Below are 18,036 nucleotides of genomic sequence, written 5' to 3'. Positions count from 1 at the left end.
TCAAAATACATGGACCACCAACTGCAAAGTATTCATTAAACTCAATGGAACACCGGAACAAGCCAAAGTGTTGGTCATCAGAAATATGGAAGAGCTGGACAAATACTGAGGTCAACTTACTCTGGAGGTATGAATACACATGTGACGTGACACACAACACAACACATGGCACAGTCCAAAAGAACTTCATCTGCATCCGGCAACAATATCAACATGACTCATTGGAATTCTCTTTATGATAATCTGGAACTGAGAACATTTCGATACACAGACCATAATGTTCTAGACTTAGAAAAGGATATAGACCCGGAAAATAATTTCTTCTACAACATTAGCAGTAACTGCTGCTACTTCACTGATGAACAGTTTAAGCACACCATCAACACGGAAAATAAATTATCAATAATCCATTTTAATAGCAGAAGTCTGTATGCCAACTTCAACAATATAAAGGAATATCTAAATGAGTTGACAAATCCATTTGGAATTATTGCCATTTCTGAAACATGGATCAATGCGGAGAAAGGAATGGACTTTGGACTGGAGGGATATGAAGTGAATTTTGTAAATAGAAGGAACAAGAGTGGAGGGGGAGTAGCTGTGTATGTGGATAAAAACCTAAACTACAAGGTGGTAGAAAGTATGACAACTGTAATTGATAATTTACTAGAATGTATAACAATTGAAATTTATAAGGAAAAAGAAAAAAATGTAATAATTAGCTGTATATATAGAACACCTGGCTCTAGTATTCAAGTATTTAATGACTTCATAGAGGAAATATTCTCTAAAACAAATCAAAAAGTTATGTTTATCTGTGGTGATTTTAATATTGACCTGTTGAATCCAAAAAAGCATAAAATGACCGACGAATTCCTAAACACTATGTACAGTTTGAATTTACATCCTAAAATAACCAGGCCTAGCAGAATTACACCACATTGTGCCACCTTACTTGACAATATTTTCACTAACAATATGGAAAACAACATTGTGAGCGGAATATTAATTAATGACATCAGTGATCACCTACCAGTTTTTGCAGTTTATGACACTAATTATAAGAAAAATCAGCATGAAGAACAACTGAGATACAGACGTGTAAGGACAGAAGAAACTATGACTGCATTTAAGAACGATCTATTAAATCAGGACTGGGACAATGTGTACAAAGAAGCTGATATTGATATTGCATATGGCATATTTTTAAGAATATTCGTGGAGTTGTACGATAAAAACTGTCCAACAATAAAATACAACAGAAAGCACAAATATTCAGATAGACCATGGCTCACTAAGGGTTTACAAAATGCATGTAAAAAGAAAAATACACTCTATAGGGAATACCTAAAACAAAGAACAAAAGATGCTGAAAATAAATATAAAAAATACAAAAATAAGTTGACCAATATTATACGTGTATGTAGAAAGGAGTATTATAGTAAAATATTGAACAACAATAAACATAATATGAAAGGAATATGGGATGTTTTAAACGGTATCATTAAAAATAATTCTGGACAACAAAGTTATCCACAATACTTTATCGATAATGGCAATATTATGGAAAACACTGCTGATAAGGTCAACAGCTTTAATCATTATTTTGTAAATATTGGACCAAAACTGGCAGAACAAATTCCTGAGTCACTGCCATCAGTAGACTGTAGTGAAAACCTGATTGAAAGGAACCCTAACTCAATGTTCCTCACATCAGTGGAGGAAAAAGAAATAATTGACATTGTACACATGTGTAAATATAAAACATCTACTGATTGTAATGATATTGACATGAAAATCGTCAAGAAGGTCATTGAAGGAATTGTAGGACCTCTAACATATATTTGCAACTTATCATTTCAGACGGGAAAAGTGCCAAACAAAATGAAAATAGCTAAAGTTGTGCCGCTGTATAAAACCGGGGATAGACGCCACTTCACAAATTACAGGCCTGTTTCTTTACTACCACAATTCTCCAAAATCCTAGAAAACCTGTTTAATAAACGATTAGACAAATTCTTAGATAAATATAAATTACTCTCTGACAGTCAATATGGATTCAGATCAAAAAGATCAACATCTCTGGCATTAATCGAATCAATTGAGGAGATTACGAATGCTATAGATCAGAAACAGTATGCAGCTGGAGTATTTCTGGATCTCAAGAAAGCATTCGACACAATCAATCATGACATATTAATTAATAAACTGGAACGGTATGGGATTAGGGGGGTTGTACTGCAATGGGTGAAAAATTATTTAAGTGACCGGAAACAATTTGTGAAGCTGGGTGTCCATTCCTCATCATGCTTGGACATTGCTTGTGGTGTTCCACAAGGCTCTGTACTGGGTCCAAAATTATTTATTATTTATATAAATGATATTTGTAAAGCATCTGATATATTAAAATTAGTATTATTTGCAGATGACACAAATATTTTTTGTTCTGGGGGGAATCTAAAGGAGCTGCTGGATACAATTACTTCAGAAATGTGCAAAATTAAAAAATGGTTTAACAGGAACAAACTATCGCTAAATCTAAGTAAAACTAAAATTATCTTATTTGGGAATTCCCTTAGAAATGCACAAGTGCAGATTCATGTAGATGGTGTGGAAATTGAAAGAGTACTTGAACATAAGTTTCTTGGTGTGATTATAGATGATAAATTAAACTGGAAGTCTCATATAAATCATATACATAACAAAATTTCAAGAAGTGTCTCAATCTTGAGTAAAGTAAAACACATTCTGGACCACAAATCACTCCACATTCTCTATTGTTCCCTGATTGCACCGTATTTGAATTACTGTGCAGAGGTTTGGGGCAATACTTACAAATGTTCGCTATCATCAATCTTTATATTACAAAAAAGGGCCATAAGGATAATCCATAAAACTGGTTACAGAGATCATACAAATTCACTATTCTTAAAATCAAAAATTCTAAAATTCACAGATCTGGTTCATTTTCTCACAGCACAAATTATATATAAAGCAATAAATAACCTGCTTCCTGACAATATTCTAAAAATGTTTTCTAAAAGGGAACGGGGATACAATTTGAGGGGGGAATTAAATTTAAAACATCCTCGTATCCGTACAACATTAAAAAGTTTTTGCATCTCTGTGTGTGGAGTGAAGCTGTGGAACAGACTAAGTAAAGATATGAAGCAATGTCCAAGCATGGCGCAGTTTAAAAAGCGGTTTAAGGATATGGTTATTACAGGGTACAGGGAAAAGGTAGAGATTTGATAGGGTGTTCTTGTCTAATATTTTCATGTGTGTGCGCATGCACGGGTTTGTTGGTATGGATATATATATATATATATATATATATATATATATATATATATAATTGTAGGTTGTGTATCCTTGAGGTGTTAATGGGGTTATTGAAAATGTGTATATGTGCGTATGTGTGTATATACGTATGCATGGATAGATAGAAACATATATGTGTATATATTAAAAAAAAAAAAATTACACATAACATATAATGTAATTGCAAGGAGGTATTTCTGTAGTCTATTGATACTAGATAGTGGAAAAGGGGTGGGATTAAATAAGCTTATGCTTCTTCCTGCTCCTTTTTGAACATGGACGTTATTTGGAGTTGTGGTTGCTCGTTTTCCTTTTGTTTGCTTTGTTCATTTGTCTCTTTTAATTCTATTTTTTTTTAATACTTTTTCAACATGTTCAAAATAAAGATTCAATCAATCAATCAATCTGCACATCCATCTTGAAAATACCCCATTTCACCACATCCCAAGCGAACCAGTTTGAGATGATTAAAGGTTTGAGATTTGGCACCACCTTCTCCTGTTAGCAACTTCCACTCCAGCAAGATATTTTCATACATAGAATACCTGAGTGTTATGCAAGCTAAAGTCCCTTGGTAATTCCGTCACCATGTGTCTCCTTTCCTGTAAGATAGCCATAATTTCAAAATACTCGTTATGCTATATTTTAAGTACTGGGTAAGTAAATTTAATTACTGGTTAATTCTATGGTGATTTCAGGAAAAACAACCATAACGTCTCCATCTCTTGCCAGTAAAGAGAAGCCAACAACAGATGTGTGAAAGCTCAATTTTAACTTTTTTTCTTTTTATTTAAAAAAGGATATTTAAAGCTTGCATGCTGTCATAAACACTTGAACAACTTTGATGCATACAGTGTGACTATTTATCCTGAATGATCATCACATCTTAAAGATCTCATCGTCGAAGTAGATTAAATAAAAGTTTGTTTTTTTATTGATTATGAATTCTGTTGCTGGAGTCTGAATTTGGTCCTTTTTGTTCCATGATTTCTAACATTTTAAAATATTTTTCATACTTAAATGTTTCAGATCATCAGTATTGAATAACAGACAAACATAATCTGCGGATTTAAAAAATGTAAATAAATAATGATTTAATGTTTTAAAGGAATTTATTAAAGTGGACCTTAAACACTACATATATTATTCATGAAATAAATCTAAAACAACTGCTGTAGATTTAAGACTGTCTGCGACTTGGTTTAAACCATACGTGTTTACATTTTTTAGAACGTTAGAAGGTGTTGAGCACCATCTCGTGCCTGTAGAGAACATAACTTCACTGGGTTGGTTGATTGCTGCTAAGAGTTTGTTGCTTAGAGTAGTTTGTTAGTTAACTAGTGACAGAATTGATCATTTAGTGTAAACAAGGAAACTAAAACCAAAAAGCAGTGTAAGGGGTTGCTTTTGTACTGCCCCCTGCTGCAGCGGTTTTTATTTTTAAAAAGGCAAAGATACACTGCCCACTTTCATTCTGTCTCTTTAGCAGTAAGTGGTTTGTATGTTGTGTGTTAGTGTTGGGATTTCATTGTGCTTTGGTAAAAAAAGATATATTTTGTGATGTGATGCACATGTAGTAACCTGTTATTTTATGTATTGGTTGGATGTGCTGGCACAAGATGGCCCTCAACTGTTATAAATGCTTCAACTTAAACACTTATTTCTTAAATCCAGCTTCACAGACAGTGTTTACCTTTATGTTCTTTTAGAGTAGGGCTCCATGCTGTAATTAGTAGTAGAGATTTAAAATATTCTAGTGTTTTGTGTAGATCTAATATTTGGCAGTAGTCTATTCCGGAGTCTGGGACCTGCAACAGAGAGATGTAGCAGGTCCTTTCACAGCGAGATTTAGGTTTCGACCTTGGAATAAATAACATTAGTTTGCATTGTTTGCATGCATTGATAGAAGCTCAGATAGGTAAGAAGGGGCTCGTCTTACCTATCTGTTTAAAAACAAAACGTAAAATGTTAATTTGGTTCCTGTAACTAATAGGAAGCCAGTGTAAAGAGGCCAACACTGGGTTATATGCTCCCTCCATTTTGTACTAGTCAACAGACAAGCAGTTGCATTTTTGGACCAACTGGAGACGATAAATAGAGGACTGGTCGAAACCAAAGTATGCTGTAGACTCGCCCACTGATATATTCACATTTATAAGGCTGTTCTTGGTTTTCTTGCATGTAATTTATAGACTTCGTCAAAAAAGGTATTGTGTTAGATCCCAAGAGTTCTGTCTCAGAGGTTTGTGCTGAATTTAGAAAAAGACCATTCAAATTTGCAGCTCCTTCCTCTTGTAATCAGCTGCAGAGTAAACAAAAATGTATCGAACTTAATAAATCTAAGGCAATTTTAAATGTCTTGAATGCAGTTAATTCAGGCTGCTAATGTTTTGCCTGAATATTATTATTTGTTTCAATTAGTTTTAAGAAGGTATTCATTCTTTATTGACACTGAAGTTTAAAAATGTTGGTTGCTTCTTTGCTTTGTTTGGTTTGTTTTTTTACTTTCTGCCTGTACTTAACTGGTGTATGGATTTGTGTGTCTGTTTTATTCATTTATGAAACTTATAAACAATGGCTGTGCGTGTTTAGTTTAGGTTGCATGTAGCTACTAATACTAGTCATAGTTTGGTGTCCCCAACAGAAACCAGTCCTAAGAATAATCAATTGAATCTGGGCCTTTGACTGACCATTTTTTGTGCAATTGTGTGTCATGTTCAGCAAAACCAGAAAATTATGCTCATGTAGTCACACTAATGAGAAACTTCCAGAGCAGAAAAACCTGTAGATAGCCGAGAAAAATGCATGAAGATCGATCCATATTTTCTGCTCATTCACACACACACAGACGCACACACACGCGCACACACACAACCTGAACATAATAGCTGAAAGTTGGACTTGACAGAAATCAACATCACTCCTCCGGCCATCTGTCTCCCAATCAATATTACCCCTCCTTTTCCCTCCTCTTATTATCAGTACTAATCTATATCTCTTTGTCTCGCTTTCTTTAGAGTCCTATCTCCTTCACTCCCTGTCTTTTCTCTAAATTACATTGAGGACAGTACACTGTTATGGAGGTAACAAATTTAAAATGACCTACATCGGAATTAGAGAGAAAGCAGGCCATCACACCCGAAGGGCAGTCGCTGACAGAAAAGTGGAAGAATGAAAAGAAAAGATGGAAAAAGAAAGCAGAGGAGCGTTGATTGGAAGTTGATTGTGGAGATTTCACTTCTCCTGTTTTTTTGTTTTTCGCTTTTCTCTTTTGGACAAAGGCAACAAGAAAATGAGGAGGAGATGAAAAGCACAAATGCCTGAGAGTCCTCATGGGCTTCTCTGCATCCACACAAAAAACAAAATGACAGCGATAATAAAAGTGATCACTAAAGCTTGTCTTGGGCATGAGCCACAGGCGTGGAAACAGCGCCAGTATTCTCAGTGAGCTGTGGTCTTTTGTGGGGCCATGTGTCACGGTCAGAAGCTTCCCATCCTGAAATGTACTCCCACAATAAAGGCAGAGTGGAGAGTGTTAGGCTTTTCATTTGGCAGGGCCATTATCAGAAAGGCCTGAAAGGACTGGAAATGACCCAGGTTTGCTCAGGCTGGGACACCCTGCGCCTCTTCGGCTTCTTTTATTTTTTTTTTCATTTTCTGTTGATTCTTTCATCACTGACCCCAAAGCCTCATTATCGCCTGCAGCTTCAGGCAGTGCACATCCAAAGTGAACTGTCAGGGCTGCTGCATAAAAATGACTTCATTACTAGCTATTCCAGAATGTACTCATATGAAAATCTTGTAATGTTTTTTTCTCTGTTATCATTAATAAAACTCAGGAACACACCCAAGTTAATGAAATAATCAGTTTAAATAATATGTATTGTGTGCATTTTTTTAAAATACATTTTTTAGTTTTATAGCTGGACTTTGTCCCACATTTGTTGCACTTTGTTTTGACACAGTCACATACACACCTGCCACCCCACAATACTCATAAGAAGAAATAAAAACTGCAATTTGCTTGATTTTTCCCATATTGTGCATCTTTACATTATGCAGTCACTTTTCTTTTGCAGTACACACATTAGGACTTTAGCATGTCTGATACCAAGACCTGAGACAAGACATGAATAGATCCATGGTATTGTATCAAACTTTCCATATTTTTAGTAAAAAAAAAAAAAAAAAAAATATATATATATATATATATATTTTTTCCTATTAATCACCCCTTTAAAACCCCTTTTTTCTAATATTTTCTTCTGTTTAACATGTTTCTCATGTATGACTGTGTTTGGAAACTGCAGTATTCATTTAACCTTAGTAATTCCACAAAGTGCTTCTCATTGTCTGTCTTGTCCATCCATCGTATGTCTATGGCAACAGCACTGCCAATGATGGGATAAAAGGATGAATCAGTGATTTGTCTTGTGCATACTGACCTGTTATTAGTTTGACCTGTAATCAAACTAATAACACTGTAATTTGTAGCAATCCCCTTTACCACCTGAGCTGTAGCTTTTTAAATATTTACATATTATTATAAAAGTGACTGACACGTTTTTATTTATAGTGGATTGCTCTCATTGGCATGTTCTTATTGCCATGGTTTAAGTATTTTCCAGCACTTACCGATGGTCATTAACACGGGTAAATGACTGAAATTATATGACTGTGGATACAAGTGGTTGAATTGAGCAGCAACTGTGCTCAGACTTGGAGAAGGGATGAGGAACTCAGACATGTGGTGGGAAGCTTTTAAGTCAAGACATGAGGTGGTTCGGCTCTTCCTGGGCGCCTCTACTTCAATGTTTTTAGGATGGGCTCATTTCTAAACTCTGGGAAGAAACCCTCAGAATGGACCGGAGAGATTTTAGTATATCCAGCCTGAAAACACCTTGGGACTGGGACTCTGCAGATGTCCCAGTCTTTCTGTCTCCTGTAAACTCAAACATACAGATGTAACGGTACCAAACCTTGACCCAGTGATTTTGCAAACTCCATTTTCTCAATCATATGACTTGACCCAGTGATGACACAAGATTGAACATGATTGAGCATGATTGCACAAACTCATTGCTATTGATGTTATTTCAGTTTCTGGCCTACTGGCTTATATACAATTAAGATCAAAGACTTGACTGAACACATACACTATTGTCAGAAGTCGAAGTCTCTTGTCATTGCCTCCTCAAAGTTTCTTAAGTCAGTCTCATTTGTCCCATCAGCTGTTGAGCAACTCACATTTTGTCATCAGTAAAACATGGCACATTGCACAATGTTTGAATGTAGACATGAAGCCTGATCTGCTGTTTTAATAACTAGTTTATTGCTATTTTCCTGTCTGTGTTTTTTTTCTACCCTACTTTCAAGTGTTTAATGATCACCTCATGTTTCCTGAGTCAGTTGTTAAATGGCTCTTTGTGGGTAGTGTTGGGACATCTACTTTAATTATTCTAACTAATCTTTAGAGAAATATCCCATAGATTTATATTCAGGATTGCAACATCTCTCATATCTTTATCACTAATTGTTTCAATTGTTGTTGAGTTTCAGACCAAAGAGCATGTTTCCCTAACCTCATCCAGACTCCGCTGCTCTGAAAAAAAAAACACCATAGTAGCATAGTATGGATTTTACAGTTCACATCTAGTTATCGAGTTCAATTTTTTTAAACTCTTGGCAAGGTTGTGCACATCTAATTGTCGTTCCTTCATCCACCTCTGTATTTTCTTTTCAGGTCTTGATCCATCTCAGCGTCAGGCAGTGGAAAAGTTGATCTCAGCGTCTCCGTGTCAGTTCGACCACGCTGCCCTGTTCACCATTTTACAGAAACACACACTCCAGCATCGAATGAACGACTCCTTCTCCTGCCTGGTATGTGAACAAGAACCTTTTCATCATTCGTCTTCATTGACTATCCACAATACTGCTCATTCATCACACAAACTTTCTTCTATCATCTATACCAAAATACGTAAGCTGCTTAAAATCCTCATGAAACAGAGCAGTTAAAGAAGAACCTGCAGTGAGCTTGTAATGGTATTGCTAAAACAAGTTGTTTAATTAAAGTTTATGAATCACCAAAAAAATAACCAACAAGTACTTTAATACGTAGATAATATTTGTGTACATACAGTACATTTTACCTTCAGGGTTCTCAGTCTATAATGATGGCTTGACTGTGCAACCAAAACAATAAGAGGATTGTTTTTGGTTTCTGGTACTGCCAGTAAATTTGCCGGGTAGCAGAAAAAAGTGGACGCTACAAAACAGAAAGGTTCCCACTAATGAAGTGTGAGAATAATAGAAAGACAAAAGTAAAACAACACACTGATGCAAAGAGCTCTAAATGTTGTTGATGTTTTTAAAAAGGCATTCAGTTGGAATCATTTCTAAAAAAAACAAAAACAACAACTAGTAAGTAACATCAAATACTTATTAGACTAAAACGAATGGATGGTAAAATGCATGGTGTTCACAATAAATTATTAATTACTGCCATACATTCTTTATAGAAATATCTACACACACTCTGATCACAACCAGACTTTCAACTATTGGATAAATTGATGACTTTTAAATAAAATTCAACTTCTTTTGTACATCACGTAGATGTATAGCTACTGTGACTTTCTAAAATATATTTTAAAAAAGCACACCTGTCCACCTGTTTTTTTTAAATTACATCAGAATATTTTCATGAGCTAATACTGTCTATACTGTGGCAGGCTGTCCAGAGTGTACAGCGCCTTATGGATGAGCAGAAGAAATGAATAGTTGGATGGATTAATGTGTGTGTGGAAAAATTACAACATATATAAACATTTTCTGCATCTAGTAACATTTTTTGTCTGTTTTTATAGCTAGGATACAGTTAGATATTTAATATAGTTATAATTTATAGCTTTATGTCTGTACATGTAGTATATGTGTAAATAATCAAATCAGTCTATTCATTAACCGACCAAAGATTATTCAACAACTACTTTTAATGTTGTTTAATGCTTTCTCAACAGCTCAGTTACTTCTTAAAACAGAATAATTGCTACGATGCCTTCCAGTCAGGTTTTAGACAGAACCACAGCACTGAAACCGCTCTGACCAAAGTGTTTAATGACATATGTCTGAATACAGACAGTGGAAAAATGTCAGTCCTAGTTTTACTGGATCTCTGTGCAGCATTTGATACAGTTGACCACAACATATTACTCAAACGACTGGAGAACTGGACAGGTCTTTCAGGAACTGTACTAAACTGGTTCAAAACATACGTAGAAAACAGGAAATACTTTGTATCAATAGGTAACTTCACATCTGAGCAGACAAGTATCACATGTGGAGTTCCCCAAGGTTCCATCTTGGGACCCCTTCTGTTTAACATCTACATGCTCCCACTGGCACAGATTATAAACAACAACAAAATAAACTATCACAGCTATGCAGATGACACACAAATATATATCACAATGTCACCAGGAGACCGAGGCCCTGTACAGGCTCTTGGTAAATGCATTGAGGAAATCAATGACTGGTTGTGCCACAATTTTCTCCAGCTAAACAAAAACAAAACTGAGGTAATAGTCTTTGGCGCCAAAGAAAAACGATTACAGGTCACCAGAGAACTTCAATCTATACATCTAAAAACCACAAACCAGGCGAGAAATTTGGGTGTAGTGATGGATGCAGACCTAAACTTAGAAAAACACATTAAGACAATAACAAAGTCAGCTTACTATCACCTCAAGAATATTTCAAGGATAAAAGATCTGATGTCTCAACAGGACCTGGAAAAACTAGTCCATGCATTCATCTTTAGTAGGCTTGATTACTGTAACAGCATCTTTACAGGTCTACCTAAAAAATCAGTCAGACAACTACAGCTCATTCAGAACTCTGCTGCTCGAGTCCTCACTAAGCCCAAAAAAGTGGACCACATCAGTCCAGCTCTGAGGTCCTTACACTGGCTGCCTGTCCGTCAGAGGATAGACTTTAAAGTTCTGATGCTGGCCTATAAAGCTCTGAATGGTTTAGGACCAAAATACATCAATGACCTCCTGACCCAGTATGAACCATCCAGATCCCTCAGGTCATCTGGATCCGGTCTTTTATCAGTTCCCAGAGTCAGAACCAGACACGGAGAAGCTGCATTCAGCTTTTATGCTCCTTATATCTGGAACAAACTCCCAGAAAGCCTCAGATCAGCTGAAACACTCAGTTTATTTAAATCCAGGTTGAAGACTCACCTGTTCTCAGCTGCATTTGAATAAAGCACCAAATCCACACTTTTAAGCTTAAATTTCAAAACTTACATTTAACTACTGATTTTATCTACTGTTCTGATTTTATCTGTTTTGATTTTATATACTGTTGTTTGTTTGTTTGTTTGTTAATTAGTTAGTTAGTTTATTTGCTTGTTTTAATCAATTTTAAATCATGCTTTTTATTTGTTCTTGTTTCTAATGTCTCTGTAAAGCACTTTGAATCACCTTGTTGTTGAATTGTGCTATACAAATAAACTTGCCTTGCCTTGCCTTGCCTTTAACCGGTTAATCCCTGGATTTTTTACTCACAACATAATCCCCAAATTCACTCACCTCGCCAATTGTGAGGCCAAAATGAATAACACACTATTTGAACAAAAGATAAAAAGATAAACTTAATATATTTTTTCTTCTCCTTAACAAAAGATAAAATAAGAATTAAAAGCTTTTTAACAATGAATCGGTACGCACTGATGTCACTGAACTTCATTTTAGCACTAGACAAGCCGTTCAGCTAATTTGTCATGCTCGGTGACCTTCAAATAATGGTGACGGGTTGCATTTTAACAACAGATGCAGCCTGGCCCCAGTCCAGGGACCTCCTAGGTGGAAATAGTCATCTTTTCAAACGTGAATAATTTGTGATGCCTTCAGTTGTGCTTAAATGTCTGCTGGTTTTGGATTAGTGCTCCAACAAAATAAGAATTTTTAAACTCGTAAATATAATTTTAATTTAGGTTCTGCTGTTTTCTATCCAAATTATTGTTGAAGCACTGCATATTTAAAAAATGAATGAAAACAAAAATAACTAAAACTTTTCAGAACAGTTTGAAGAATGAAAGAGATGTAGGAGCTCAGTGCGTGTGTGTGTGTTCAGCCTGGGGCGCTCTCTCACACTGATTAAGGGGATAAGCACTCTAATCAATACTTTCCAAATAGGAACATGACCCTCATGGACAACTGCTGTTCTGAGTCAATGGAGGAGGAGGAAGCAGTGAAGTGAAGCCTAAATAAGCGAGTCCATATGTGTATGTGATTTTTTTGTTGTTGTTGTTTTTTTGTTTTTTATAGTGTGTGCAGTTGTGGTTGGGAAGCATTGATCCAAATCCACAAAGTGTTGTTCATTAACAAAATATACCAATGGAAGTTTTCATTAAAGAAAAAAAGGAATCAATCTTTTAATATCTTTTTTATTAGTAAAAGTAATTCAAGTGATTTTCTTTTTCTTTTATTTTTAAAGGTTATTTATAACATTTTAAGTTCGAAATGACATCAAATCACCCAAGATAAAAGTACAAAGGACAGAGAAAAGAAAACAACAGCAACAACAACACTGGTTAGTCAGTCCATATTAAAAGTACAAGAGAAATAATGGAGTCCGAACAAAATGGTCTTCTGTGTGAAGTTAGACAGGGCAACAGAAAGTTCAGAGTCTAAAAGATGTGGGGAACAAGTCCAAGAAGGAGTTAGGGTCCGGCAGAGGTGTAGTTTCACATAAACATAAAGTGCAGGTGAATGGGTTAAACATTGTTGATTCTCTGTTAATATGATTGAGAAAAGAGTTCCAGATTTTAAAAAATTTAAAGTGAGTGTTAGCAAGACCATAACGAACCTCTACAATATACAGAAATGCAATCATCTCACATAGGGCTAGCACTGCAAGTATACCCTCTGGCTTTAATTTTAAGTCATAAATCCAGCTATATATATTAAATATCTCTTCCCAGAAACACCTAAGTGTAGGGCAAGACCAGAAAAGGTGGCCAAGAGTTCCTTCCATTGCTTTGCATTTATCACACAATGAGGAAATAAATGTATGTAGGTGCTGTAAGTTTAAAAAGTGCAGTAAACTGGCTGACTAGGTGTTTGTAGAAGTTTTAATCAAATAATCATAAAAGTCATTATGAGCAGGAGGCTGATCCAGATGGGAGAAAGAGTGTTTAACCAAACATTCAAGTGATTTTCAAACAAGGGAATGATCACCGGGAACCAAATTGCCTGCTCTATGTGCAGTATTTTTTTGTTGAGGAAAATAAGCTCTCAGTTATTGGAGCTTAATATTTTATTCACATAAATATGTGAATGTGCTTGGAGAATATGATAGCCTGTGCAAAGAGACACGATAACTTCATATTATTTATGACAACTTCCTTCTATCCTTTAAAATTCACAGAATTATCATTGAATGAAGATACCCTAAACTTTAAAACTGGTCAAGTCAATCCCTTGATGTCTTCAGCTCATACACATTTCAAAGTATGAAAACGCATTCACACTTGAAATTAGGCCAGAAATGAGTAATACTGATGAAAAGTGCAGTTGAGTAATACTTCCTAGTTTGAAAGTATCAGACCTCAAAAGACTGCATCACAATTTCTTGTAAAATTCCACTGTAAAATTGCTTTTAAATAGCCTTTTAAAACCTGCTCCCATATCTACTCTTGCAAAATATACATATAAATGTTTAAGATAAGATAAGTCCTTTGAGTTAATGACTGGCGTTGGGACGTGGTGGTGGTCCAGGGTGTTGTCATTGCGGGCCCTGGATCCTATTTTTTTTTGCAGTGAGGTCTGTGGAATAGGGGTCCTTACTGAGTCAGTTGTTAGCATGGTTCTCTCCTTCTGAGGGTACTCCTTTACCTCCCGGTCATATGTATCCCAACCCTCCCCGCTACTCCCTTAAACAACACACCACTCCCAGACATAGGGTCTGCATGGACCACAGTGGTTTGGGCCATTTATATGAATTTGCTTGATGTGCTGTGCGATGACCTGCCCCTGGTTTTTAATTACATTGTAGTCAATGACCAACAGTCAGGTGCTCATGTCACATCTATTCCATCAGTTTTAATAGCACTCTAGTTTACACAAAGTTATACCCATCTTTTTCACTTTGTACACATACAGTGGTACGAAAAAGTGTTCGTCCCTTCCACAGTTCCAAGACAAAAACCATTGCTAAGCAAAAGGAACATAAAGGTTCGCCTCCGTTCCTCCAGAAAGCAGCTTGATGATCCCAAAGACCTTTGGGAAAATACTCTGTGGACTGACGAGACAAAAGTTTAACTTTGGAATGTGTGTCCCCAATTACATCTGGCATAAAACTAACACAGCATTTTAAAAAAAGGAACATTATACCGACAGTAACATATGGTGGTGGTAGTATGAGGCTGGTCTGGGGCTGTTTTGCTCAGGACCTAGAAGACTTGCTGTGGTAAATGGAACCATGAATTCTTCTGTCTACAAAAACATCCTGAAGGAGAATGTCCGGCTGGCTGTTTGTGACCTCAAGCTGAAGTGCAGGAGCAGGACAATGATCCAAAATGCACCAGCAGGTCCTCCTCCAAATGGTTTAAGAAAAATGTTGGAGTGGCCTAGGCAAAGTCCTGACCTGAATATGATTGAGATGCTGTGGCATGACCTTACAAAGGTGGTTCATGCTTGAAAACCCTCCAATGTAGCTGAATTACTGTCACAGGCTGGGTCTCCGACCCAGCACTCTGAGTTCTCTTTGTATTTTTCTCATTTTTTGATATGTTATTAGTTTTTGTGTTATTTCCTATTTTGCCTTTAGTTTGGGCAGTTATTGGTTATTGTTCCTGGGCTTTTTATGTTTGGGGTTTTGTATTCATTCATCACGTATTAGGTCTGTCTTATTGTGTTGTCATGTTTAGTTTTCAGTGTTTCCTGTTTTATTCTGACAGTGTCGTGTGTTCTTTGGTCATTGTATTTAGTTTCTCTCTCTTGGTCCTGTCATTAGGGTTATGTTTGTCAGCTGTTCCCCCATGTGTCGCCATTTCCCCCGATCACCTCATGTCTGTATTTAAGCCTTTTGTTTTCTGCTTGCCTTTATCGGTTCGTCTGTTTATTTGACCTCAGTCTTAGTTACGGTTTTCGTTTGTTATGTTGACCTTAGCCTTAGTTTTTGTCTTTGCCTGTTTATTTTCTCCACAGTTATAGTTTTTGGTCTTAGTACCTCTTAGTGTTTTGCCAGTTTGTTTTGGTTTCCTGGTTTATCCCTGCCGTCATTTAAATAAAGCTTCACTTTTCTGTTTAACCTTACAACTCCTCGTCATCATCTGCTTTTGGGTCCTGTTTCCACACACATCGGCGCACCCCGCCGTGACAATTACAACAACTCTGTAAAGATGAATGAGTCAAAATTCCTCCACAGAGATTCATTGCTAGTTATCATAAGTCCTTCATTACAGTTGTTGCTTCTAATGGTGGCCGAACCAGTTATTAGCTGTAGGAGGCAATCACTTTTTCACTCAGAGCCATATAAGTTTGGATTTTTTTCCTCCTTAATCATAAACACCTTAATTTAGAAACTGCATTTTGTGTTTTGTGTTAGCGTTATCTAATATTTACATTTTTGCTGATCTGAAAGTGTGACAAACATACAAAAATATAGGAAATCAGGAAAGGGGCAAACACTTTTTCACACTACCGTACACCAACATACGCACCAATATATCACTTCCAACTTTGACGAGTGGGAAGGGGAGTGGGCGGGTGTTCCTGCACCCTGCCAGGGCAGTGGTTGCCTGGTGGCTCGAGGGCCAGGCTGGCCGCGTCCCAGGGTCGCTGTTCGTTTAGTGGCGCAGTTCTCTGGCACCTGGGGATCGCTGTTGGCTTATGACGGGATGGATGGGCTGTTGCAGAGTAGACTGCCTGTTGCTGCTGGTTCTCTGGAGCTGTTGTCTTTTGGTCGTGAGGGCTCCATCTGGAGCCTCCCTCCTCCTTCTGCTGGGATGGGCACACAGTTGTCATCCTGGGAGGGATTTATTGCAGCTTCTCTCTCTCTCATTTAAATCATGTATTTTTTTCACTGTGGATTCTGAAAACCTCATCCAGTGCATTGTTGGAATTAGGATTCCATATTTGAAGTAAAGCGTTGAAAAGAGCTCTGGTTTAGGAAGACCATGCCACGAAAAAGTAGTACAAAAAGTCACACAAACACACAAATATGTATTTTATCATGGGTATTGTGCTTGCTTTAGGATGACCCACATTTATTTATGATATAATGCAAAATCTTTATAATAAAACAAAAACAAAAATTGATGTTGTCATGAGGTGATGGATCTGACCATCAGCTGTGCTTTTCTATAACCACCCACCCCCACACCACCCCTTTATTGGGTTATATATAAAGGGGCCTGTAAAAGTGTGCACTGAACTAGACAACATTTGAAGCGCAGTAATTTACCTTCAATTCTAAAAAAAAAAGTTTATCATTAGACATTAAAAACTCTTTGTATCACATCACCATACTTTTGGAGGATGAAGACGCAGGTGTCCTCACCTCCCTTTGAACCTGTCTGAGCATCCTGCTGCTAAATTAACTTTGTGTTATGCTTCTATCATTATAGATCCTAATGTAATTACTTAGGTCTATGCTTGCACACGGTCCAGACTCTCACTCCTTTAATTCTGAAGCTTTCAAATTATTCAGTTATATTTGTACTAATTAGAGGAATCTGCATAAGAAAAACTAACAGGCTCCAGATTGTGTTGTATGGAGAGATAGACTGCCAGCCCTCCTGGGAAAAAATCCAAGTAGGAAAATGTTGGGAGGGATTTACCATGTCTATTTTCCATCTAGAGCTCTCTAGTGGATACATTTATAATGGTGACACTTTTTTTTAAATTACCTATAACACTAATTAACTTTTCAGCTGACATATATACTGTCATGGATGTTAGTAATTAACAAATATTAGCAGATAATACTGCTTAGAGTGAAATACTGTAGCACAAAGCTGTTGTTTATTCAAGTGTAGATCTGCATAAGAACCAAACCAATGAACTAAAAACCAAACCAAGGATTACTGTTGCTAATTATTGTATAAATAAATCTTTTTGATTTGTTTTTAGTATATTGTCGGTTGGAAGATATTACTGTATTCTATTCATGCAGACTGGAGCAGCCAGGGATCAAACCACCAACCTTGCAATGAGTAAATCACCTGCTCTGTCGTTGGGGCTACAGCCACCCTAAATATGTCAACAATATTTAAAACATTAGTTGAACAAAAATATGAGTATAGTTGCACTACCTGACAGTATTAATGTAATCTTTTATATTGAATTACATTTTTTTTACCACTGTAATTCATTATTATAAGGATATCCTAATAACTCCCTAAAAAGCCTTCGGTTGCATATTTCTCCTGTATTGGCTTCCCTTCATTGCCTTCCTGTTAAATCTAGAATTGAATTTAAAATCCTGCTCCTCACATACAAGGTCTTAAATAAGCAGGCCCCATCTTATCTTATTGACCTTGTAGTACCATATCACCCTATTAGAGCACTTTGCTCTCGCACTGCAGGCTTACTTGTAGTTCCTAGAGCAGGGCTGCCCAATCCCAGTCCTCGAGAGCTACTATCCTGCAGCTTTTAGATGCATCCCTACTCCAACACAGCTGAATCAAATGGTTTGATT

At 36.5% G+C, this 18,036-nt stretch overlaps 1 protein-coding gene across 4 annotated transcripts in view; it reads left to right on the top strand.

Moving 5' to 3' along the window:
• cadps2 (Ca++-dependent secretion activator 2) overlaps nucleotides 1–18,036 on the top strand; it is a 191,916-nt gene that overhangs the window by 61,171 nt on the left and 112,709 nt on the right. For all 4 annotated transcript variants that reach the window (XM_076886194.1, XM_004556192.3, XM_076886195.1 and 1 more), the window contains exon 12: nucleotides 9,065–9,201. In XM_076886194.1, coding sequence (XP_076742309.1) covers nucleotides 9,065–9,201 — 137 coding nt within the window. The remainder of the gene's footprint in view (nucleotides 1–9,064; nucleotides 9,202–18,036) is intronic.

The sequence above is a fragment of the Maylandia zebra genome, linkage group LG7 (assembly GCF_041146795.1).
Source record: "Maylandia zebra isolate NMK-2024a linkage group LG7, Mzebra_GT3a, whole genome shotgun sequence".
NCBI lineage: Eukaryota > Metazoa > Chordata > Actinopteri > Cichliformes > Cichlidae > Maylandia > Maylandia zebra.
This window is presented reverse-complemented; position numbering and strand designations above follow the sequence as displayed.